Raw genomic sequence first — 24,030 nt, 5'->3', positions numbered from 1 at the left:
TCTCTCTTTACCCCTAAACCTGGCTGCAAGCAAACACTACTGAAAAATCATTGTAATTACAGAAGTTTAGTTTTCTTCTTCAGCCATTCAGGTGAGCCATATTCAGAAGAGATGAACACACAGGTGAAGGTTTCATTTAAATACAATTATATCAATTCAACTTTTTTGCAAAACTGCTGTTATTGTTTGATCTGTAAAAGGACTAAATTCAAATGAAATAATTGGAAACTTAAATCTTTTCTCTGCTGATGACCTGAATGTCTTGGGCAGCACAAGTAAGGAGACAGAAGCCCATGGGAGGGGAAGCAAAGCAGGAGGCTCATGAAAAATAAGTTTTTCTGCCAAAAAAAAAAAAAAAGAAAAAAGGTGCATTTGCGCAAATATACACATGTATATCACAGTGTGAAACTGCAGCTGGCATCCTGTCTTGTGCCCTTCATAGTCCTCATTATAAAGTAAAACTTTGTGTTCCAGAAAAATCTTCTATTAATTTACCATTCCTGGCTTCCAGAAATTCCTTCTCAGAACTTTTGATGTTAGAGCTGTCACACTTTTAATATAACTGCTCACAATATGCCCATATTAGGTGATTTAGACTATTATTATCCTCCTGTCTTCAGGGAAGGTAACCAGCAACATTCATGCCATAACCACTGGTTTCTGTGACAGAGTGATTGTCCTACCATGTCAGCGTTACGCCAGTGCCGTATCATTCCTAACTTGCAGAGTAACCAGAAAACTGGGGTTTTCACAATATATCTCTCAAGTTCCAATAAACAAATGCCATCTATCAGAGTTTGTCATAATTAGTTATGTCCCTCACAACTGTTTCTTCTCACCATATAGACATGCTTAAATAAAAGAGAAAGTTTTACTATCTGAAGACATTTAGTAGCAGACTATGGAACTACACCAGTCACTTTTGCTTAAGTCTGTAATCACTCCTCCCAAACCAAAAGGGGAAAGTGTTGTCAGAAGTCCAATCCCCAAGTCAAGTGTATGTTGAGACATGCTTTATCCCTAAGAGCAAGGTTCTACCTGTACAAATCCCACTGTTGCTTTTGCTATCTTTCCACTGTCAGCACAGAGCCCTGCAGCATACTGGAGTCAACCACAGCTGATAGAAAGATGGCTCCTTTCCTTCTGCAGCCTCGTGTGCAAACCAACTGCTTAAAATAGCCCTTATATTCCAGATTTCAGTCACTTTCTAATTTGTTTCTTATTGTGGGATATTTGTAATCTCAGAAGTGGTGTATAGTTCTTCCCTCATACTCATATGCTAGAAATTTTCAAAATTGCCTATTATTATGGCAATCCCTTCTAAGAGCCTAGAAGAAGGTAGCAAAATTTAGCCTCTGTTGACATACACAGCTTTTCTCCAAGCATCATTTCATATGTGCCAGCTCTGATTGGTGCACAGGTGTGCTTTAGAGACAACAACCTATACAGCTCTAGTTCAATTCATGCAGCTCCCCAGTTAGTAGGGAGCAGAAATGAAGCCATTGTAATGGAAGAGGTTCAACACACTCCTTGCAGTAAAGCAATCTGGAACACAAGCCATCTGCAAACAGTGGTACATGCAGTCCATTTTGAATTGTTGGGTCAGTGCTAACTTGGAATCTAGGGCTGTCACAGTAGACAGGAGCCCTCAAGTGGAGCAAGAGAGTGAAGACAAAAGGCCTGGACTGCTGACAACACTATAAATTATTATATAGAGTTTTGTTTCTATTTTAATTGATACTAACATTTAACTGCTATTATCATAGATTAAAAAAAAACACAACTGGATGTCTCATTTTTGCCTGTCATTCCTGGTCCCTACAAGAGTAACTCAGGTATCAAACCTGTTCCTTACACATATCTCACCACTAATACCCAGTTTTGCAATGTGATTTTTGTATATATATACAAGCTGCTTTCTACTTTGTATTTAAAACAGTGAATTCAAAGAAAGGAGGTAAAAAGAAGGAAGAAGTAAGACGCCATAGTTTAGTGTGGTCTAATAGCTCATAACCTGTAAAAAGTTGTCCTGCATACATCCTTCCTTCAATGACAGGCTGTCAGCCATGCACTCCCTCACCCCTCTACATGTCAACTCCAGTGTTCACTGTACCTCTTGCTGAGACGCTTCAATTCATAAGCCACAAAAGTAGCCCAGAAAAAAAGTAGGTGGGTTTATTCCAGTTTAACAAATGAACGCAGCTCCGTAAAAGATCTAACGCCACTAAAGCCAGTTCAAATCCGATCATCTGCTTGACTCAGGAATTAGTCATTGGCTCAGATTTAACATGTAGTTTCATATTAAAGAAATGCCAACATCTCTGGCTAGTTTGAAGGTCAAAGGCAAGATCTGTGAATTCCCATTCACAGCAACATGGGATATGCATCCCCAACCCTGAATTAAATTGTGGGATCACCACTTCATCTAGGACTCCTTCAGGGCTGCTATGAAATTCCTAGTTTGTGACATGCCACATAAATCCAGAATGCTTTCTGGAGTCATATTCTACCATACCACTGTTAACAACAGGCTAAGCCACACTGCAATATTTCCAAAGGAAAACAGCAAGGAAACACCTGACAGCTAGTCAACCTTTGAAATGCTCCTGCCTTCGCTATTAGGGTGGATCATCTGACTGGGTGAAAATTCCACTCTAGTTTCAGCTGACAGCATCAAACAATACTGCTGAGGGAGGTCAAAAAATGCCATTAAACTTAAGCAATTGCATTTTGCATATGGAAAAAATAGATTTTCAGATAGTTGTCTAAGGTAATTTTGCAAAAGAGATATAGCTTGAGTGCATGACTGCATTAATACAGTGTCCCAAAATGGCCACTTTCTAAGACAGCACAAGACTTGGTGAGGTTTATGCACCCAAAAAGAGCCCATGCTTGAACCTGACATGTTGACAGAACTTCCTGAATGATAGACAAGATAGAGACACATACCTGATAACATGTGAAGGAGAAGTGTGTTCAGCCAAAAATGTGGTGAAGCTCAACACTACCAACTCTACAGAAATGCTTTCTGGTACTCTGCAGATGCTGGGATGCTTAAAAGCATCATCTTCTCAAACGTCAAAATAAGTAATTATGCAAAACTTCTTTTTCCTCAGTACTTCTTTTTGTTCAATAAAATACTAAAAATTCTTTATTTGAGAAAGAATTAAAAAAAATAATCTCAGTCTTGCAGTCTCTTGGAGTTCATGTCGATTCATTTGCCAAAGAACCTTTTCTTCACAGGAAGATAACCAGGATCTCCTTATCACTTCTCTTGTGCACTGACAGATTTAATTTTATTTTTTTTTTTCAGTACAGAAAAGACATAAGCTACATTAATTTTCATTACAAAACCCCTTCATTACTGTACTGATTTTTTTTCATCATGTGTAATGACTAACCAGTAGACTCAGTAAAAGGAAAACCTACAGGATGCTCTGTTATGGGGCTGGTTTTATTCCATAAATTGAGGTCAATCTGTGACAAAGCATTATATTTTCATACAACATCTGCATAAGGTTCCCTCTTCAATCCACTGCTGTAACTGTTTCCTTTCATTTGGTAATATCACTCCCATCTTGTTTATACTAAACTATACTATACTATTCATATTCTGTCAGCGAGATGTGGGATGACTGCTCTACTCCTCTGTATTAGTCAGTGCTAACAGGATGAGAACATAGAAGGTGGTATCATTATCATGTGGATATATTGGCAGTGGTTTATTTCCTAGGGAAGGGAACTCCAGTTTAAATTTATGAACTGAATCCTATTTATAAATTCCACAGTCAATTTAATCTGGTATAAATCAGCTCTGCAGCAGAAAGGGGCTGCCTATCAAATGGCCATGGCTTCTTATCCCTGTTTCCTACTTCTGCCAACACTAGTGCTTATGAACCAGACCAGGGAACTGATCCAGATGAAAACTAATGGGGATTTTTTGCGAGATGAGTTTTCATTCAGATGAATTCCCTGCTCCAGCTTACTCATGGCTGCACAAACAATAATGGCAGTGTAAGGGTGGCAATATGAACAAATAGCACATGGTGTAAGACAGAGGGGGACTCATCCTTTTAACAGCAACAGCCATGTATCCTTCTTAAGTTGATCATGGACCTGTGCCATTAGTTAAACTTGAGCCAGCTTCTGTATGGATTATCTTATTTTCCTGCTTCTTAACTTCCTTGAGTCAATTAGTGGCAGATTCCAAATAAATGAATTTAAACCACACTTAACCTGGAATAAAAAAAAAAAAAAGAAGCTGCTCAGGCCATTTATACTGCTCATTTGACATAGTGCAAGCTTTTGTGCCTGTGTGTGATCTCCCCTTCATACATACACTTAGATGAAAAGGCAACAAAAGCAACTGCTGCACAATCATACAGGAAACTCCTGACAGTAATAAAAGTTGGTCTGACCAGCACCTGTAGTGAAGTTCATGTGACACCATGAAAATCACTGTCTGATTTAAATTTTACATAGGCCATAGACAGCAAAAGTGCCTGGGTAGCTGTCAGAAGCCCTAGTAGCAGTTGTAGCCAACAAAAATCAATAAATAAAAATAAAAATCTCAGGATGGCTAGTATTAGCTCTGTCCTTCCATGATCCTTACCGTTAATTTTGTTAAACACACTGAGAGCTCCCAGCCTAGAATGCCTGGGTTCTGCCCTGTCCTCAGAGGACAGTAAGTCACCACGCCTGACAGTTTTGCTTCACTAAAATCTCTATTGCTTCAATAAATGTCTTGGGGTGGTAGTGGTGGTGTGATTGCTTTCCACTGTTTTCCATAATATTCTGTATAACTGATTTAACTTTGTTAAATCTGATTAAAGATCTGGCCCTACCCTAAACTGTAATTTGGGAACCTAAAGCTTCCTAGTCACTGGCCATCACTGAATAACCCCTGCTCAGGTTTTTCAACACAGCCCCCAGGAAGCCAGTGACACCCACATTTTCCTCATCATTGTTTTTTGGTTGTTTCTTTTTTTTTCCATTGCTACCTCCAGTCCTTAGGCACCCGTTGATTCTGAATCTTTTAGAAATACTGAGTATCTACACAAGAATACAGTTGATATGAAACACTAATATTCACAAAACAGCTGATATTATCCACACTTCACCTTTCAATGTAGCGGTCAACTTGCATGTTGGGAAAAGGTGCCATAAGATGTAGACTACAAACTTACAGTGCCCTGGATAAGCACAAGAGGAGTTATGTGGACTAATAAAGTAACACAACATTTTCCTGCCACCCTTATCCATACAGGCTCCTTGACCTGCTGTCAGAACTACCAGCAGTGAAGGCCCTTAACTAATGGTTAACCATCTTCTGTGTACAAAGGGTTTGACTGAAATGCTCAGGACCAGCTCCTTGGTTGGCTCCACTCTTATCTTACTTGAAGCTGATAAAGGAAGTTCTACCTCTACTGCAGCTCGTTGCAAATCCCTAGGCAGAAGCAATCACTCTCTGGCAGCTTCTGTCAACAACAAACAGCAGAGCTTTTCCACAGTGTCACACCAATCTCCCTTCTATAGGGCAGTCAGGCAACCATGGCATCTGAGCAATTTATGTTTTCCCCATTTCTATGTGTGCCTTGCTGGTGAGGCTATAGGGAGAAGGAAGGAAGAAATAAGGTATCACAGTGAGAAATGTTTACTAACTGCTTTACAGTTTCCCAGATTGTTAGCTCTTGCAGCTACAGGGATGACTTCTGATCTTAAACAAATGGCATAGGGTGTGAAAATTGATCAGTATTTCTTTACCAGCATTCCAATTTTGAAAGTTAGCTCCAGTGTAGGGCTGGGAATTTGATACTGAGGAAGGTTCATCAGAAGAACTATACTGACACTGTATTTAGTAAAAACCAGAGTAATTATGATATTCTTGTATAAACTTTTCTGTCTATTTTTTTCTGCCTTCAATCTGTAGAAGGGGGGAAACCAACAGACAAGATGCTAAATGATGCAGCATTTCAGCATCTGAACGTTGTAACTTCAAGTCAAATAGAAATTTTTTTCCTAATTTAATAGCAAAAAAAAAACAGCAAACAAATGTAACTACAGCTGTTCTTTTTAAATTCAAAATACTAACCCTATTATGCAGCTACTGAAAACAAGAGCAGTTAGAATTGTATGTTCTACAAGTAAACATTTTCATATGTTGATTAAACAAACATACATGTTCTGTAAATACATGCAAAAATGACATCTCTTTCATTTTGTGTGAAATATCTCACAATTCTACTTCAGAACATCTTCTATTGTCACAACAGTACTGAACACATATGATAGGTTTTAAGCAACTACCTAAACCTTAGCTTAGAAGTTCTTGTAAATCACAGCAGTAGAAGCACATAGCAGAATGCAGTCTGCCTCTTCAAAATCTTTGTTTTTTAAAATATGAAAAACAAAATCTCTTCCTGGGTTAACATGTGATTTTTATTGTAACATTCTTTCTACTAAACATCTTATTTACAAGTATTAGCATATACGTTCTTCTAGTGTTAATTTAGCTGACTTTCATGCAAACATAGATGACAGACTCTCAATTCCAGAAACAAGGTTCTTCAGTACACTTCTGGAACAAGAACAACTTAATCTAAATCAGTTTAAATTAGTAACAGACATAAAACATGCCATGAAACAAATTATCATGAAGCTAAAGGAGTTAGTCTACATCTACAAGAAAACATTTGAGATAGGTTGATCAATTGGAGTCAATAGCTGTACCAGCACGGGGAATGCCTTATCCACTAGGATTGATGTAGTCCAGCAGAGCACTCCCTGCAAACATTACCTGCAACAGAAAGAGCCATTTCAAATCTCCAGCCATACACTTCTATGCTCTTGTTGGAGATCAATGTCCACATGAGACATGAAAAAGCATGTCCTCAGAACACTTTCCATCTGCCTCAGTGTCAAGCAGGTTGAATTAATTTGGACAGTACTTTGTAAATTAAGCTAGTTTTTGTACCAGACTGGATAACAGGTGATCATAGATTCCAAACCGTTAGTTTAGATGGGACAAAGCTGACAACGGCCAGGCACAGATAGTTACAAACAACAGGAGATGACAATATCTTTAGCAAGTAGACCCATTTCTTTAGTGAAAATATGACCCATATGTCTGATGTGATCGTATATCTAGCCAAGGTGCAACTTGTACTAGCTTGATTTGCACTAGCATAGTGAAAGCATGACTCTTCCACATGCTTCCCCCACCCAAAAAAAACAAAAAACAAAACAAAGCTGTATTGCTGCAGCTTTCTGCTGCAGCTTAGGTAGAGGCGATGCGCACCCTAAGGTACAGGTAGAGTCATTTGAAAAAAAACTGCCCAGAGATCCTTTTTTACCAATTTTTGTTGATGCTGCTGAGCCAAAGTAAAGCTGTGAGTGGCTCTAGGCCATTTCAGCATACGTGGTAAATAAAATCTAGCTATCTGCTGATATTGCATAGGCTCAGGCTAGGAATACTTCACTAATGGGTCTAATCTTAATAATAGTAAATAAGTCTCAAAAGGAATTTCAAGACTATTAACAGCTCTTGAGAGACAACAATCTTGTGCTGCTTTCTGTAACTCTTTTGGTAGAAATCTCTAATGCAGGCTCTAAGGAGTATCAGTCCTGCAAAGTGGGACAACTTCATGGAGATTCCTGTGGAAAACCTTAGCAAAAACAAAGCATACAAGTAGAGTTGAAGGGGTTTAACCTTTGTTATATACCTGCTGCAGTTTATTATATACCTTTTGCAGTTCTGCAGAGCAATATTTCCTTTCCCTCCCTGTAAGTGATGATAAGAAGTTGTTTTTTTTATGTTAAGAAATAAACTGGAGTTAAAATCTTCCTGGCTTGTGCTTTTTTTTTTGTTGTCATGGGCTCTTAAGTGTCTCCCCAGCAGTAGGACCCCCCACTTTGCTCCACCCTTTAGCTATGCATGTAAATCGGGAGCTGCCCAGGGAGTCCCAGGTCGAAAAGATGGTCCTTGTCGGCCAGTGAGGGCTCAGCAAGCGGTGCAACTGGAAACTATGCCTCTTCGGCGTTGTTGTAAACTGGAAAGAAAGAGAAAAAATTCATTCACGCTCCTTCTCTCGTTGCCGTGCATGGTGTGAGGACTGCTGCATGCAACAGCCTTCACTGAGGGGCTTTGGACCTCTTCCTTCTGCTCAAGCTTTCCTGGAGGATCTTAACGGGTGTTTCAGGCTGAAGAAAAATGTACTGGGGTAATTATGTTAGGTAAGGCTGCCTGAGCTGCCAGGGACCTTCTCTAGCCAAGGATGTTTTTCCTTCTAGCAGTGCTCTTTTTTGGCTGATGATCAGGGTAGGAAGCTGAAAGGAGCAAATGTACCTGGAACTGCGGGTGAATTGAAAGCTAATGTTTTCCTTTTGCCTTTGCTGCTTTTTTGTAACTGCTGGCAGCAACCGTGTTGTGGTAAAGAAATGTACATAAAGAAACATTTTTGACTGGTTGTCAATCAGCAAATGTATGGAATCTGTAGCTTTCTGGAAGCAAGATTGAGCTGTATGTCCCTGTTCTCCGTCCATCTGTCTCCCCTCTCTCTCACACAACACCAACTCCCTCCCCCCCTTCCCCCCTTTTCAAGTTTAGGTATTTTTAACATGTTAACTTGAATTGCCGAATTACTGCTGGCATAAAATTTGTAGAGTCTATATTATCAATGGTTGATAAAGCTTTGAAAAATCTTCTACCCCCCCGCTCACCCAAGCTTCGTTTTGGTGTTTGTGCCCTATTAGCACAAATTTATTTCAACCTTTTTTTTTTTTTTTTTTGTAGAATTCTTTTCACTGTGACTCTGGTCTGGCAGGCTGTGCATTTAGGAAAAGGTAAGGAAAACTTAGTGTTTTCGCCACCCCTCCCTGTGTACATTTACAGCATACATTGCTTCCTTACAAGCTACTCTTCCATATCTTGTACTTCTTTTCAAGGCCGTGAAAAAGAAGAACTTGAAGATGTGAAAATTCTCAATGCCACAGCACAAAAGCAGCAGCCCAAGAACGAAGGAACTACTATAAACGCTTTCAGTGACATGAATCAGAGTTATGAGAGCAGAAAGGAACAGAATTCCCAGGCAGTGGTACCTTTTACTGGGATTACAGAGAGTGAGTAACATTATTTCTTTAAACAACGCCATAGAGTGGCTTATTAAAATATTGTATAGCAGTAATGCTTTGACTGTTGCCCGGGAAGATTCCAGCCTTTTGGTTTTCTGCGGCTGCTCATTTGAATCATTCCTGTAGCCTCTTAGAAAATGGTGATAACAATTTTAGGTACAACTCTGAGATCTCTTACGTAGAAAATGTGGTAATGGAAAAGAAGAAAAAATATTAGGTATTAGGAAGGGGTTGGTCACTTTAATTCACAAAGGCGTCTGTAAAATTATGTCCATTTTTAAAAATACACTATATTCCATGACCAATAAGAATTTGATTAAAATAATAAATAAATAAATAAATAAATAAATAAATAAATAAATAAATAAGTTGAGCTGTCAGAAAGCAACAGTACTAAAAGAAACAAGAACAGACTTAGGTTTCCTTCCACATATATAAGGTTTTAGCTTGGTACTCAAGTCCAGAACTCTGAGAACGGCATGAGGAAGCTTTCCTCTCTCAAAACTGAACAACTCTTGCAATAACAAAGCTTCTTTTCTTAAAACATAAGCACCACTTCTCGGTGACAATGGCCCATTTGTTAGAGTAACTGAAACCTGCCTCTGTCAAAGTGAAATATTTCACTTGAATATATGTTGCTGCTGCTACAGGACTTGCCAGGCATTGCTTCTTGACCATCCTGTAATCCCTAGTAGTTTGCTTCTAATCTTTAACTAAACAAACTGGGTTTAACTGAACAAACACTCCTAACAGGCAGATAATTTTATTGTCTCTAAAGACAATAAAACTACATATCCTTAAGATCCTTTGGCAGCTGGAGAGAACTGAGAAGAGACCAAGTGAGGAAAAGGGGAGGTTCAGAATCCCCAGGATGCTTGGTAGGCTCTGTAATTTTGTCTTGCAGGTAAAAAACTGAATAGACATTGCTGCCAAAACGGAGGGACCTGTATCCTAGGGGCTTTCTGTGCCTGCCTTAAGCATTTCACTGGCAGATACTGTGAACACGATGAGCGGCAAAGGTAAAAAACAGACCAAAACTAGAAAGAGTGAGAGAGCTGTTCTGAATGGCTATTTTCTGTGGTGGGATCAGGGATATACCAAATGTCTCCCTTGTTCTTGACAGCAACTGTGGCAGCATTGCCCACGGCGCCTGGGTGCTGAAAGGCTGTTGGCTGTGTCGGTGTGGATATGGTACTCTGAACTGTCTCTCAGAAATAATGCACAATAACTGTGGTAAGGAACAACATTAAACCAACCATTTTTATCCTGTGGGTAGCAGATCTGGAAAGGTGGGTTAATCAGAGAACGCTGTATGTGCTCTACTTAGATTTCAGCAGTGGTCTGCTTTGCTTCAGAGAATCCATCAGTAAGACAGTAAATTATACCGCTTTTGCCTGTATAGAGAATAGCAGAAAACACTTCAAGATCTTTATAACTGTGCAGTAGGAAACTCCCCCAGTTTTAAATGAAAATTACAGAGATGAAAACTCTCTGTTCTGCAAAACCTAAAAATGTCTATGACTTCCCACTAAACCAGGACAATTTGTGCAATTAAATTACATCTTAACACACAAAAAAAGTTTCTTAGATGAAACAGAAAAGAGTAAGAACAGTGTAAAGCTGGTGTGGTAGTAAAAAACTGTCACACTAGAGAAACAAGTACTGAAATTTGCATGTGCTTGCATAAGCTATTTAACACATAAATGTCAGAAAACTAGCCTGAGCTTGAATAAAGATCTGTGTCTTAATCTTCAAAATCTTATATAGAGTTCTAAGACTGAGCACACTTCACAGAAAATGTGTAGCCATAGTCCTTATCAACGTAAAACAGTAATACCCAGTCTCCTCAAAAGCATCATATTACTTTGAGTCTTTATACATCAGCTTGTGAAAATTCCTTTATAAAAGTACGAGTATTTTTGGAAACACAGTGTCAGCTAACATAGTAACTTAAATACTGTTTTGCAGGTACTTTTCCATTGAGAACAGGCTACTGAGATCTAGATTATGTTCAATACTTTGAGATGACAACTAATAGATTTATTTTTCTCTTCAGTGGTAAAGTTAGTGCAAAATATTCTCGCTCTTCATAGAAAGGTTTTGGGTTGGAAGGTAACTTAAAGACCATCTAGTTCCAACCCCCCCTGATGTGGGCAGTTCTTTCCACTAGACCAGGTTGCTTAAAGCCCCATCCAACCTGGCCTTTACTGGACCATCTGTGATGTCTCAATCCCACCTTGTAATATACTTTCCTTCAGTTCTGCCAACTTCACTAGTTAGCAGGAACAGACCTAAATAGCTTCAAGATTAACTTCCACCAGAAGGAACTATCCTCTTCTTTTTTCCTGACCAGATTACTGTCGGAGTAGAATTTTGTTCAAGTTATAACTCCCGAGTTATTCCATCAACTCAGAAGTAAATATAAATTTCAAAACTTAAGCATCTTATGTCCCCTGGATATGTCCTAGTGTGTGATAAGCCCACAGATTTAAAGTGAAATGCAAAGGTGACATTTCTGTCTTTGCAACAACAGACAAAAAACTACACCAAAGCAAAACAAGCCAAACAAACAAAACCACGACAAAAAGCCACAGTCAAAACCACCTTTTCCTTGAAGTATTCTGTATTGACTAATTACGTGTGGCACGCAACTTCCTCGTTAAACTCTTCAGAAGAGTTAAATGCTCAGGCTCCTCACCCCTTTACCTTTGAATCAGCCCTATATTTTCCCACTATAGAGCAAAAAGACCTAACAGGCCTTGCCATACTAGTAAAAGCACTTTACTTCTTACTACCCCTTATGGCAATTTAACGTAGGCAATAAAGGTGGCAGTGAAGAGTTTTCTGTTCATACTCTGATCAGGATCTCAGTGGCTTTCACGTGCATGTAGATGTGGCTTTCTGCTTGTGCTAATAAATCTTGCTCCTCTTGTTAAAGGAAGGGTTAAAAGGCTGCATGCAGACTTGAGCACATACTTTTTGTGAAGATCTTGCTCCTGCTTTTGCTTGGTATTTACTTTTGATTATTCCCAGATTAATGCCTCCAAGAGCTGATAAGTGCTATCAGTTGCTCCTCAAACGATCATTGATGGGACATCTATTCACATCTCTCCCTTGAGAATAGCCTCTTTGATTGGCTTTAACAGCTGATACCTTTAACTTAAGTACCTGTGAGATGTCAGAGGACTTTCAAAGTATGTTGAAAATCCTCATGTTTTAAAATTTACCTAGTTTGATCATTAACCATTTTATTACCTTGATATGTATACATATATATAGATTTTTTTTTTTTTTAGAACTGAAATCAGAAAATGAAGAAATTACCAGCCTGTTTTCTAATGGGCTAAGAATACAGCAAACAGTGTTTGCACTTGCTTGCCTGCTCACCATCCTCCTGGAGCTCTGCTTTTGGCAGTTGTGAAAATAGACAAAGGGAAATACCCTCACAATGAGTCATGCAACTTTTTTCTTCTGTGAGCTACAAAAGAGATTTCTACCTACATACTGGGGGAAGATTATGATGTACTAGTTAATGCTGAAATGCTTGGATTATTATAAATTCAGATTATATAAATATTAAGTATTTATTATTATATTTTTATTACTACTATAATGTCTGATTCTAACAATTCTTTAATTCTAAAATACTTTTCTTCCAGAGGAAGCAAAAAAAAAAAAATCTATGTTCTGTGCCTTAACTATTGTAAATTATAGTAATTTCCTTTGTACACAGTACAACAACTTTAGCAAATAAAGCTGGTTTCATTTATGAAGAACTTTTATGTTTGGCTTTATTTAAACTTGAAAATTTGTATCTACCATTTTGTCATTGTATCGTATTCTGTAACAAAACAGTAAGAAAAGAGCACGGTAGAATGACCAATCTGAAATTCGAAGAGATAAGGAGGTTTTTAAGGGTAGATGTATTTCAAATCCTAATATACAGAAGAACTCTAAAAGTTATAGCTTTTCAGACTTTATTATTTATTATAGCTAAACTGTACATATGCAGTCTTAGGCAGGAAGCATGTTTCTTAAGAACACACAGCTGACACTTATTTGTCTTTTGGGGGTTTATTTTATTTCACATCCTAGAAATATGAGATCTTTTATTTTTAAGGGAACAACAAAGAGAAGCCTCTTTAAACTTTTTCTAGAGGAAACTCAATTTATATACCATTCACATATATTTCTAGGCTGTGTAATAAAAAAAAAAAGAAAAAATTGAATGTGGAAGTGCATTTGTAATGCAAGTTTATAAAACATATATGGTTGAATTAAAAAAAAAAAAAAGCAAAGAGAAGCGTAAAATATATCTTCATTCTTTGTATGTGGAGCTACCATGTAGGAACAATAATGTTTATAATTTTGTGTGCTTAAAAGAAGTTATTGATGTATAGAACCCTGAACAACTTTAAAAAGTTCAATGTATTTGATTCTTAAGATTTTTTTATTCTATCATGCCACAAACCAAGACTTCAATCCAGTTAAGAAGCAGACAAAGATGTATCACCAATAAATGACATAATATTGTGGCTGCCTTTGAATCTATGATTATTCAGTAGAAGACTTTTATAGGGAGTCATTGTGTAAAAGCATATTCATGTTAAATATTGCAAAAGATTCAGTCTGTTCCTTTACACATCCTAGATGTGAGTGGAAAAAGTAGGGTTTCTTACTCTTCACATAAAATTCACTAGACCAGAAATGCTCCTTTTCTCATTATTTTCCACAAACTCATCTGTACCCATATGCCTGTGTTTCCCCAGACTTTGAAAAGGAAGTACTAGCTTAGGACAATTAAATATCAAAGAGAACAGCTGGAGGAAAATAGCCATGCCTTTATTTATCAGATGTTGAAATTGCAGGAGTGCCATTGTGAAAACATCCTGGCTTGCCTTAAAGAATACCTGAGAAGTCTGTAGGCAATGCAGCTTGTAATGTGCTTCAAATAGGCTTTATTTTTTGAAGGAAAGCAGCAAGATACGTGGAAAATATATAGTACAGTAAAACTATATCTGAAGTAATACTTATTTTTTATCCCTACAGAAAACATACAGAGCCATAAAAGATTGCAATTAACAAAGGGAAAGAGTGATCTGATACAGGTTTTACAATGGAACAGCTATTTCTGTTGCAATAACATCCACAGCAGATTTAATCAGATAAAGCTTATCTGGAATAACTCTTTATGTAGATGAGCTTATGTGCCTGCAAGAGTCACCCTGATAGAGTCATATATGACTTGAAGAATTAGAGCAATTGAAAGATCTAGCAAAGCAACATTTTCCTGCTGTACCAAAACATCAGTCCAAAGCATCTAATTAGAAGTAGGAAGGTACCTTTTCTACAATTTCAAAGCATTGCATGGAGAACTTGGCATGCTGATTCTAATTAGTCAGTGTAAATCATCACTCACTCTGAATGCTAGGATTTGTAAATTTTCTCCTGTGTACTTAGAAGTGATAGAAGGGGTTAGTTTGTTTGTTTGTTTTTAAGATACCAGCTCCTTTTCTGTCTCTATCTTATTCATTCCGTGTTACTGTAAAAACTTAAGATTACAGCTTCAGGACTGTTTTACATCTATCATACTATGACAAAACATACCTTCAGTGACAGCTAATTGTCAAAGATATCTATGTTGTGTCACTGCTCTGGAAGTTGCCATGAGTAGGCAGAACAGAGCACAGACCCTGTTGTCCTTGCACACCTCTGAAGCAGAGGCAGCCACAGGAGTTGAGTTTGAGAAGAAACATGTGTCTCCTTTAGTTAAAGAAAAGAAGAAGAGGGAGAAAAAAGTAAAAGTTTTCAGAAGTTGTCCCATGCATGCTCTCATACACAAATTAAAACTAGGGAGGAGGAAAACAGAAAGCACTGAGGAACAAAGGAAAGCATACAATCACAGTCTTTGCTTAGGTTAAAACTGTCTCCACTTTTATCTGTCTCCAGCTGTTTGCAAGAACAGATAAAGGAAAGCATAATTTTCCTTCCCTGCTACCATGTAGGCCTGGCCAACCTTCTAACACTGCAATTAGAGGCACTTTGGTAAGGTTTGTTTGTAAGCAAACAGCAATGCTTGCTCTCCAGCCTGGTGCTAACTCATGGGCCACTCTGTCAAACATGGCATGTCCCAGCAAAATAGACATCTGTTGCCACAAGTTTATGCATGTGCCATCTCTACATGCAGCCACGTTTGGACAGGGGGAAAACCCTCAAAGGGAAATATTTATCAAATGCTTCACAGGTCCCAGAGCCCTTAGATCTTTCGCTCCTCACAGTTGACTCCAAAACTAAAACAAATGGTGCAGCTCGACTGGTCTCCACAGCTTCTCCCCTGCAATCACTGCAGCCTCCACCACTCCTTTGGGGCATGTTGCTGATAAGGACCCCAGACTGGGGGGGGAGAAGTGTGGCAGTGGGGCCTCTTTTGTGACCAAGGGCCCCTAGTGCTGGAGTTCCACAGCCTGGCACAGGTCCACAGAGGGATGCTGCCTTGAACATGGTGCTCATTTGAAGGAAGCTATTGATTTTGCATAAAGGCCATGTAGCGCACCAAGGTTTCCTCATACAAATTTGGAAAACTAACTTGCAGGCACCAGTGGCTGAGAAAGTATCACTCATTTGGCACTTTGAGTATCTGATGGCTGTCTCTCAAGGTGGCTTTATTCCTAGCAAGGAGAGATGAATTTTTGTTATTCCTGAGAAGTGTTAATGGTGCCCATAGATGCCAATAGCCTTCCCTCACCTACTAAAAAAAGCCTTTTTTTTCACCCAGCCAAAACAGTAACAGAAGTAATTTCCCACACTTTTTTATCCTGAGCTTTGTTTTTTAACTGGCATATTTAATATTGCTAAGGTCTACCCACACACATTTCATTGTGTCCTTCATTGATCCTAGTGATGTCAGCAGGCTGCGTGTCTGGATCATTATACCCACCAGTTCTGTGTGCCTAAGCAAATATATAACAACTTTGTTATATATTCGGCTTCCTTTATTGTAAGGATGAGACAGTACAGCAGACTAGCTCATGTACGGAGCAACCATGTGAATTGCAAGTAGGTGTATGTCTTGTGGAGGCTTATCTAGTCACCCTGCAATCATCACCTTTAATTCACTGCCTGTCTCATCTTTTTACATGAGAGTCATGTATAAGCATGGGAGTTTTAACAACGAAGCAGCTGTATCCTTGTGCTATGCAAAATTACCTAAGCATCATGAGCCCTCCTTGTGATTGCAAAGAACATTCTTGGTCAGACAAGACATTAAAACATGCAATTCCCTCCACATTTGGCTGACTGACTTTGCACTTGGCTGCTGCTGCTGTGAGGGTAACTTCTTCTTAAGGGCATGAAGCTGCTGTATGCCACTGATATAAAACCAGATGCCTTATGCATGTTGGGCTTTGCATTTGTCTTCAGGTCCATGCTAGCACAGCAATAGCTCTCATTAGCAGCTGTCTTCATCTGCTGCAGCCAAACAACATCTTTACAAAACTATAATTTGTAAGACAGCCTGTGAGGCTTCAGTTCAGATAGTATTTGTATGAAAAATGTACTGATAAAATGCTGGGAATATTCCACCAGGAAAGAAGCACTGGTAAAATTTCAAAAACAAACAGCCAGAGAGGCATCGGCATTATAGCCCTACTAGCTAGAGAAGGAACACTGTCCTTGCTGAACTTCCTGAATCCATGGCCTCAGGAGATCTTGTTCTCTGGGCTTTGGATGTTATCTGGGGCATATATGGTCACCTTTCACTTGGCACAGAGACTTGTGAGCAGAAATAGACATATAACCTACGAGACCCCTAGCCACAAGACTGGGTCTGTAGGGACTATGGAGGACATTTTCAACCCATACCTACAGTTTTCTGTCATCAGACAGCACAACATTCCCAAACATTAACTTTCTTTATAGGTATGGCACATAATATCCTGCATCTCTTACCAGCAGCATATTTTTGCACCTTCTCCTCCTTATGATTCTTGTATCTGCAAAGAAAACTTTATGTGACTCATCCTACTCATAAAGCATTTCAAAAGGTTTTAATCCAAAAGAAATCTCATATATAGACCAATGAAACATAGAGTTCTGTCTCCTGTACTGGCAGAAATTATCTAGTCAAATTCTAGAAAGTTTGGTAGGGACAGTTATGCTTCTTGCTTTTGTGTGACCAATGTTACATCTTTCCGAACAGTATGGAAAGGAGTACCATGAAAATTTTAAAGATGCAGAAGTGGTACAATGCTGGACAGACAATATTTGCATAAACATCTTTAAAAAGAATAAGTAGAGAGTCAGGATCAAAAAGAATATGTGTCAATGATCCTTCCCACCTGGCTTTGTGCCTGAACTCTTATGAAAACTGTTTGTTTAATCAAAAAGTTTAAAAAAAAAAAGAAGGAAGATTACAGATTTGTCAAGTCCAATGCTTTATACAACAGCTTTGTTCTTTCAGTAGCAACATTTTGTTCCTTTACCTCAAACCTGTGTAATGCAGCACCAGCTTCTTGTACAAGAAGGAAATCCCAGCTGGAAAACAGTGTCAGTAAACATTGATTTAGCTTTGGAGGTAGATATGAAGACCATGTCATGGTGAAAATTAACTGACCTCTGTTTTCCTCTCTGCTCTGCTGGTGATGGTTTGCTAATTTAGTAAATAACATTTATGATGCATATTGATAACACAACTGGAAATATCCTATTGCTTTTGACATTGGTCATCAGAGGACACAAGACATACAGGAGTGTGTTCACTCTTCTGTTTCTCCCTTCCACTGTTCTTCACAATATAGATATGTGAGTAGCAAGTCAGTGGGAAAAAAGACATGCAGAAATACAGTGGAGTATAGTACCTCCAGCATTGCAATAATATGCAACTAAAACAAATTCAGTACATTCCTATGCTGTGTTCTCCTTTTCTCTGAGCACTTCTTAGTTATATGCCTGTTGTGAGCAATGCTAACAAAAAAAAAAAGCCAAAACAAAACAAAAAAAAAAAAAGCAAAAAAACCCAACCAAAAACAAACAACAAAACCTGCAAAAGTTTGACGGTAATGAGAGCTAAAATATACATAGGTCAATCTCCAATTCAACACCTCCATCAGGGAATCATCTGTGCAGGCAGAACTAGATAGCAAATGCAAGTTCCAGATGCAAACTTTCTCAAGTAGTTTAAAGTGATAACAAGACCCCAAAGATGTGTGTCTCCTTTGTACTGGTATCAGGCACAGCCATTCTGTCAACCAGGCCCACTCAACCATCCAAAATTTTCTTTTCTGCTCTTTTTGGCCTAGTTTCCAACTAGACCATCTTTACTGACAGAGGGATGTGGCAGAGACATGCAGGTGAAGGTGAAGGGGGCCCCACAATTAGATGAGCCATTACATAATCACTGCTTTAATGCTAATAGCCTAATTAGTTAGAAAGAATGCAGGTTTTATTTTCAAAAGAAGACAGCAACCTGGAATGCAGAGACAATGGAAAGAACTAAATGCCAATTGGCTGCTCATGAATTCCCATTACAGTGTACAACATCCCATGGGGATAAAAGAGAAACATAAAAATTATGTATTTGGCAGTAATGACACCATCAATGGAATGTTACATGCCATTTTGTCATCTTCACTTTGTAAAGGATATTGAAATTTGTAGAAGTTCCAGAAAAAAAAAAGGTGGCATAATTTAGGGTATGAAAATATATACTACAACAGAAAGTGTAGCAAGTCCTGTTCATTATGAGTGTAATAACAACCAGTTAGTTCCCTGTCATGGGCACATGGGAAAATACGCAGTCCCATTACTTCATTGAACTAACAGAACCATTTGAATTGTTATACAGATATGCCTGAGTGCAGCCAGTATACTGCTCTGCAGGAGACAAGGACACCATTCATTACCAATGTTAAAAATTCAGGTTCATCCAGTCTTTGCAGAGAAGCTGCTTATTAAAAGTCTATCAAGCCAATGAACTGGCAGTCTTGCTTGCATGCTGGTATGTGCACGCATGTGCCCAGTAAATGAAGGCAATTGTGGAGCACGCTTTAATGCCACAATCACTGAAGGTGCTACAAGAGAAGAAAGAAAGCCCAAAGAAATGGAGTAAGTAAGATGAGACATTATTAGCAACCTGTGCACTGACCTGTTGCAAACAATAACATTAAAAGTCATGAACGTGAATTGCAAGCATCATCACTGTGTTAAAACACAGTAATATTATTAGTAGAGTGCTTACAAGCCTTGACCAAGATTGAGATTTTGCTGTGCCAGGCATTGTTGTGCCAGAAGAAAGAACTGCCCTCAGCAACTGACAAAAACTGATGGATTATTTTCTGGCAGTTAATAAAGTATATGTCACACTCGAGTCTGGCTCCATACTCCAAGGCAAAACCTTTAGTGTGCTTACACTCCTTCTTTAGTCATGTTTTATTAACCCTGTTGGTTTTGCTGTTTATTTTCCATCTTCTCTGTACTGCTCCTAGATCACACCACCACTACAGGCGCCACTCACCAGGAGATGGCATCATTAGAAGTTAGTATCACTTTTAACTTTGCAGTCAGATACAAGTGTAAGACTGAATACAGCACTAATGAATGACTTGCTGAACATCACATTACTGACAAGACTTAATGTACTCGAAGGAAACCACAGCAAGTATTTGAGTGCAAGGTGTCAGGTTTTTTAAAGTAATTTTCAAAAAGGCGAAGCTGCTGTTATCTGTTACTTTGGCTACAAACCATGTATCTCTTTGTACTAAAGGTGAGCATACTGTTGGCACTCAGCAAAGGCAGTTCTTATATTTACTGTAGAATCAATAAGAGACAGTTTTTCCTAGGAAGCTAAGAGAAATAAAATCTTAGGCTGCGAAAAGGACCATACAATTACATAAACACTACCACAACACTAAAGTTATGGGCGATAGTACACTATTTTTTCAAGTGGTTTTCATATCACCATTCCATTTGTGCTAAATCAAACTTGCAGTGAGCGAATAAGCATGATCCTAGCTACTGTAGGATGAGGAGTGATTCTTGTATTATGTGAAGACTTATAGAAAGTGAAATAATTACCTTTAATCTCACTGTTCTATCAAAGAGACCAAGGAACCCACTTGCTGGGTTAAGTGTGTCAGAAAGACAAATTATACCAGCCCTGTGTGCAGGGATACTGAGGTGCTGAATACTAATTTTAAAAGAGTTTTATCAGATCGCCAGATGAAAAGAAGTAACAGGGACTTGTTACTTTTCAAGAGTATATGCTTTCCCTGGCTGCTGGCAATTACAGTTTGACAGCATGACAAGATACACATATAAAACAGGCTTGAAATTTTTTTTATTTCAAAAATCACTACTTCATACTAATATTCAAATCTTTGAGCATTTTACAGAGTGGAGGTAGGAAATAGACTATTGTATTTTGATAATATCACTTGGGGACACCATAAATAAGTACATTTATATATGATAGGTTAATTAAAGCACTTCACAGAACTCAGCCATATAGATTGATGCTAAAGAGAAAAATGTGTCAGTGCATGAAATAACATTCCCAAGAGATAAATTAGTTATCTGTTGCATTTATTGTTTTTCCTTAACATTCTCATGCACTGACCTTGATTATTCTGCATATATGATCATCTTAGCTACAACAAAAATATTTCTTCAATAATCCAAAATACATCGAAACCAGTATTGTGGTATATGCTGCCTGTTCTCCTTTACAGTATAATTCTTCTCCTGAATACTGATGAGAACTGCTGCCAGGCAAACTAAAAGATGCTTTAACCTTAAGAAAAAGCTATGGGTAAACAGCTCTGCCTGTGTAACATTCTAAGGAGTTAAGAATAAAATGAGACTAGTACTTTAATATGCTAGTATACTCCAAATCACAGAAACATTAAGGTCAGGTAAAATTGTGTGCTGCTCTGGACAGTGAATTACCTTCTTTTAATGACTTGAAGAAAAAACTATGCTGGATGCCCATTTTCCAGATTCATACAAAATCCTTACAGGTACAGCTAGACTAAGTCCACCTCTGTTCTGCCATTAATCAAAAGGCACTGAAAAGTCACAGGTCTGTATCTCTTTTGCCAAGAGTCTTCCATTTATTGATATAATACTGTCACGCTACTTATTTGTTCCCTTCCTGCCAAAATCTACCTGCAACCCATATACATGCTGCAAGTGATACCCGTTTATTTCCAAACAGCATAGTCAACACATTTTCACTTTCAAAATATAAAAATATTTTCTGCCCAAAATTCTAGGTGGCACATGGAGCAGACAAGCACTCATGGATCTATGGAGCATCATCTGCCACAGATCCTGCCCTTTACTACAGCTTAAACTCAAAAGATCTGAAATAGGATTTTTGCCCCTTCTGTAAAGAAAAGGCACCAAGAAGAGCCAAGGGAGCTGAGTTTCAGGAACAGTCTGAAGAAAAGGTAGGAAAAGATCAGCTGTGATAGCCAGTTGATCAAACAAGAAATTTGAGTAACTTTTCTTTTAATGGCAGGTCTAAGGAGCAATCTAGGAAAGAAGAAATGTAGGAGTAGTGACATACTTCAAAGCCTAGTAAATGCTACTTCCAATCCTTAATCTCACTAACAGAAACATAATATAACAGGAAAGGGTTTTTCAGGTATAGCTGATAATTGCAACAGATGATTTTAAGCAGATAGCGGATAGGATTTCATCTTGATTGAACACTCTGTGCTTCACCCTTGACTAGCTTACAGGTCACCTTTTTATTCTCCACCAGCACTTCTGATTCAGACAGGAAGAACAGCCATGAATCTATGACTAGTAAATTTTTTTAGCGACTTTTGCAATTACTTGGTTAAAAAATAAAACCAAATTTCTGCAGTGTAACTGGTTGTACAGCTACCACAAGCCTGGAAATTAATTCCAGAAGATAGGTCTGGAAAGGAGAGACCAATTTTCCCACATTACATGATTAACTAACTCCTGGCACATCCTTTCCTTCTGGTTAGTGAAGTTCAAGAATGCTGAGATGTATAAAAAACACATGGCAATATATCACAGGGACAGATGTGAAGTCACAGGGTACAGGACATGTATGACTTGAAGAAGGAATCATTAGTTTTGCACATTTCATATAACCTTCCATGTTTTGCTTTAGCCCATGCAGTCACCAGGTGCAGCTACTTGGAGGAACAGCTCAAGGACCATCACATAGCTGTTAATAGATAACTTTAGCACCATCTAATGGGGAAACTATGACAGAAAAGGAAGAAGTAGTCACATAAGAGCAGCCACTTTCCAAGAGCACAAAAGCAGCTCACCAGTGTGAAAGAAAGGTACCTTCAGCCAAATTTCCCCAAAAGACTCAATGCTCTTGAAAATAAGGAGGAAAAATAAGGGTCAGCTCCCTTAAAGTCTTCAAAAAATTAATTTAGAAATAGTGTCAGGACCACTGGAACACCCCAACAAAGGATGAACAATGACAAGGTCTATTTTTGTCTCGCAACTGCCTACACAAGATCATGAATATGAAGTCAAATGGGGGAATTACAAGGGATTCAGGCTGCATTCTTAGTGCTGGCAGCCTTCTTGCCAGGATCAGAGGAACCATTGGTAGTGATTTCATGGGGCTTATATTGAAGGAGGTTACTATTTCAGGCCTATTTCTTTTATAGGGCTACTGTTTTCCATAGTTACCTTAACACTGGCAAGTAAGAGGGAGTTTTTGCACTCTCTACGTCAACTGTCTCTTTTGTCCATGTGGCTTTTCTTTTTCAGGGGTGCTAAAGCACTCATGACTCTTCAAAGTGTGTTCTGGCTGCCAGTCCCAAGGCCCCAAGAATATCTACATGAGTTGTGTCTCAGTTTGAAAAAAGAGTAGATGGTATGGTAGATTTGTGTGTACATGTACAACATAATAGCAACAAATATTGAGCAGCTGGTCTATAGAGATGACTAGAGAGAGGGGAGAAAAAAAGAAAGACTTGCTCTGAACATGAAGCAGAGCAGAAACATCTTGTGCTGAGAGGTAAAGCCCAGCAGGTATTGTGTTGTCGTGATCAGAAATGACAAGGACGTAACACTAACAAGAACAGTCTTCCCTTCAAGACAAACAATTTCTAAACATAGATAGAAAGCAAAAAATATATTGCCTCCTGCTGCTTATATATCTTGTTTCAGACGTGAATAATCTTTCACCTTGAAGTATACAATTTTGCTGGTTCATTTAATGAAGTTATTAATTAATCTTCAAGCCTGACAGAAGAAGATTGTCCTTACCCTCCATTATCAGCTAGAATCATAGAATAATAAAATCACAGAATCATAGAATGGTCTGGGTTGTAAGACATGTTTAAATGCCACCTATTCCAACCCCCCTGCAATGAGCAGGGACATCTTCAGCTAGGTCAGGATGCTCAGAGCCCCACCCAGCCTGACTTTGGATGTTTCCAGAGACGGGGCACATACCACCCCTCTGGAAATTCTGTGCCAGTGTTTCACCTCCCTCATCGTAAAGGTTTTTTTCCTTGTATCTAGTCTGAATCTGCGTTCTATTAGATTAAAAACCCTTGTCCTATTGCTACAGGCCCTACTAAAATTCTGCCCCCCATATTTCTTATAAAGCCCTCTTTAAGTACTTAAAGGCCACAATAAGATCTACCTGGAACCTTCTCAGGCTAAACAACCCCAGTTGTCTCAGCTTATCTTTGTAGGTGAGGTTTTCCATCCTCTGGTCATTTTTGGTGGTCCACTTCTGGACCTAGTCCAACAGATCTTTCCACTATTATAAGGGCTCCAGAGGTGGACAAAGCATTCCTGGTGAAGCTTCAGCAGAGCAGAGCAGAGGGGCAGAATCACCTCCTTTGACCTGCTGGCCACAATCCTTTCGATGCAGCCAGGATAAAGTTGGCCTTCTGG

The 24,030-nt window shown here is 38.6% G+C and overlaps 1 protein-coding gene across 1 annotated transcript; it reads left to right on the top strand.

Annotated features, from left to right (window-relative positions):
- Window positions 1-8,209: 8,209 nt before the first annotated feature.
- Window positions 8,210-12,550, top strand: LOC101870240 (cryptic protein). The gene is made up of 6 exons (XM_013130566.1): window positions 8,210-8,232; window positions 8,792-8,841; window positions 8,944-9,117; window positions 10,034-10,148; window positions 10,253-10,362; window positions 12,426-12,550. The coding sequence occupies exons 1-6, from the start codon at window positions 8,210-8,212 to the stop codon at window positions 12,548-12,550; spliced, it is 597 nt and encodes a 198-aa protein (XP_012986020.1).
- Window positions 12,551-24,030: the final 11,480 nt, after the last annotated feature.

The sequence above is a fragment of the Melopsittacus undulatus genome, chromosome Z (genome assembly GCF_012275295.1).
Source record: "Melopsittacus undulatus isolate bMelUnd1 chromosome Z, bMelUnd1.mat.Z, whole genome shotgun sequence".
Classification (NCBI taxonomy): domain Eukaryota; kingdom Metazoa; phylum Chordata; class Aves; order Psittaciformes; family Psittaculidae; genus Melopsittacus; species Melopsittacus undulatus.
This window is presented reverse-complemented; position numbering and strand designations above follow the sequence as displayed.

Coding starts and splice junctions, on each gene's coding strand:
- LOC101870240 (XM_013130566.1), top strand. CDS start 8,210: ATGTACTGGGGTAATTATGTTAG. Junction 8,842..8,943: donor GGCTGTGCATTTAGGAAAAG/GTAAGGAAAACT, acceptor CTTCTTTTCAAG/GCCGTGAAAAAGAAGAACTT. Junction 10,363..12,425: donor AATAATGCACAATAACTGTG/GTAAGGAACAAC, acceptor TTTTTTTTTTAG/AACTGAAATCAGAAAATGAA.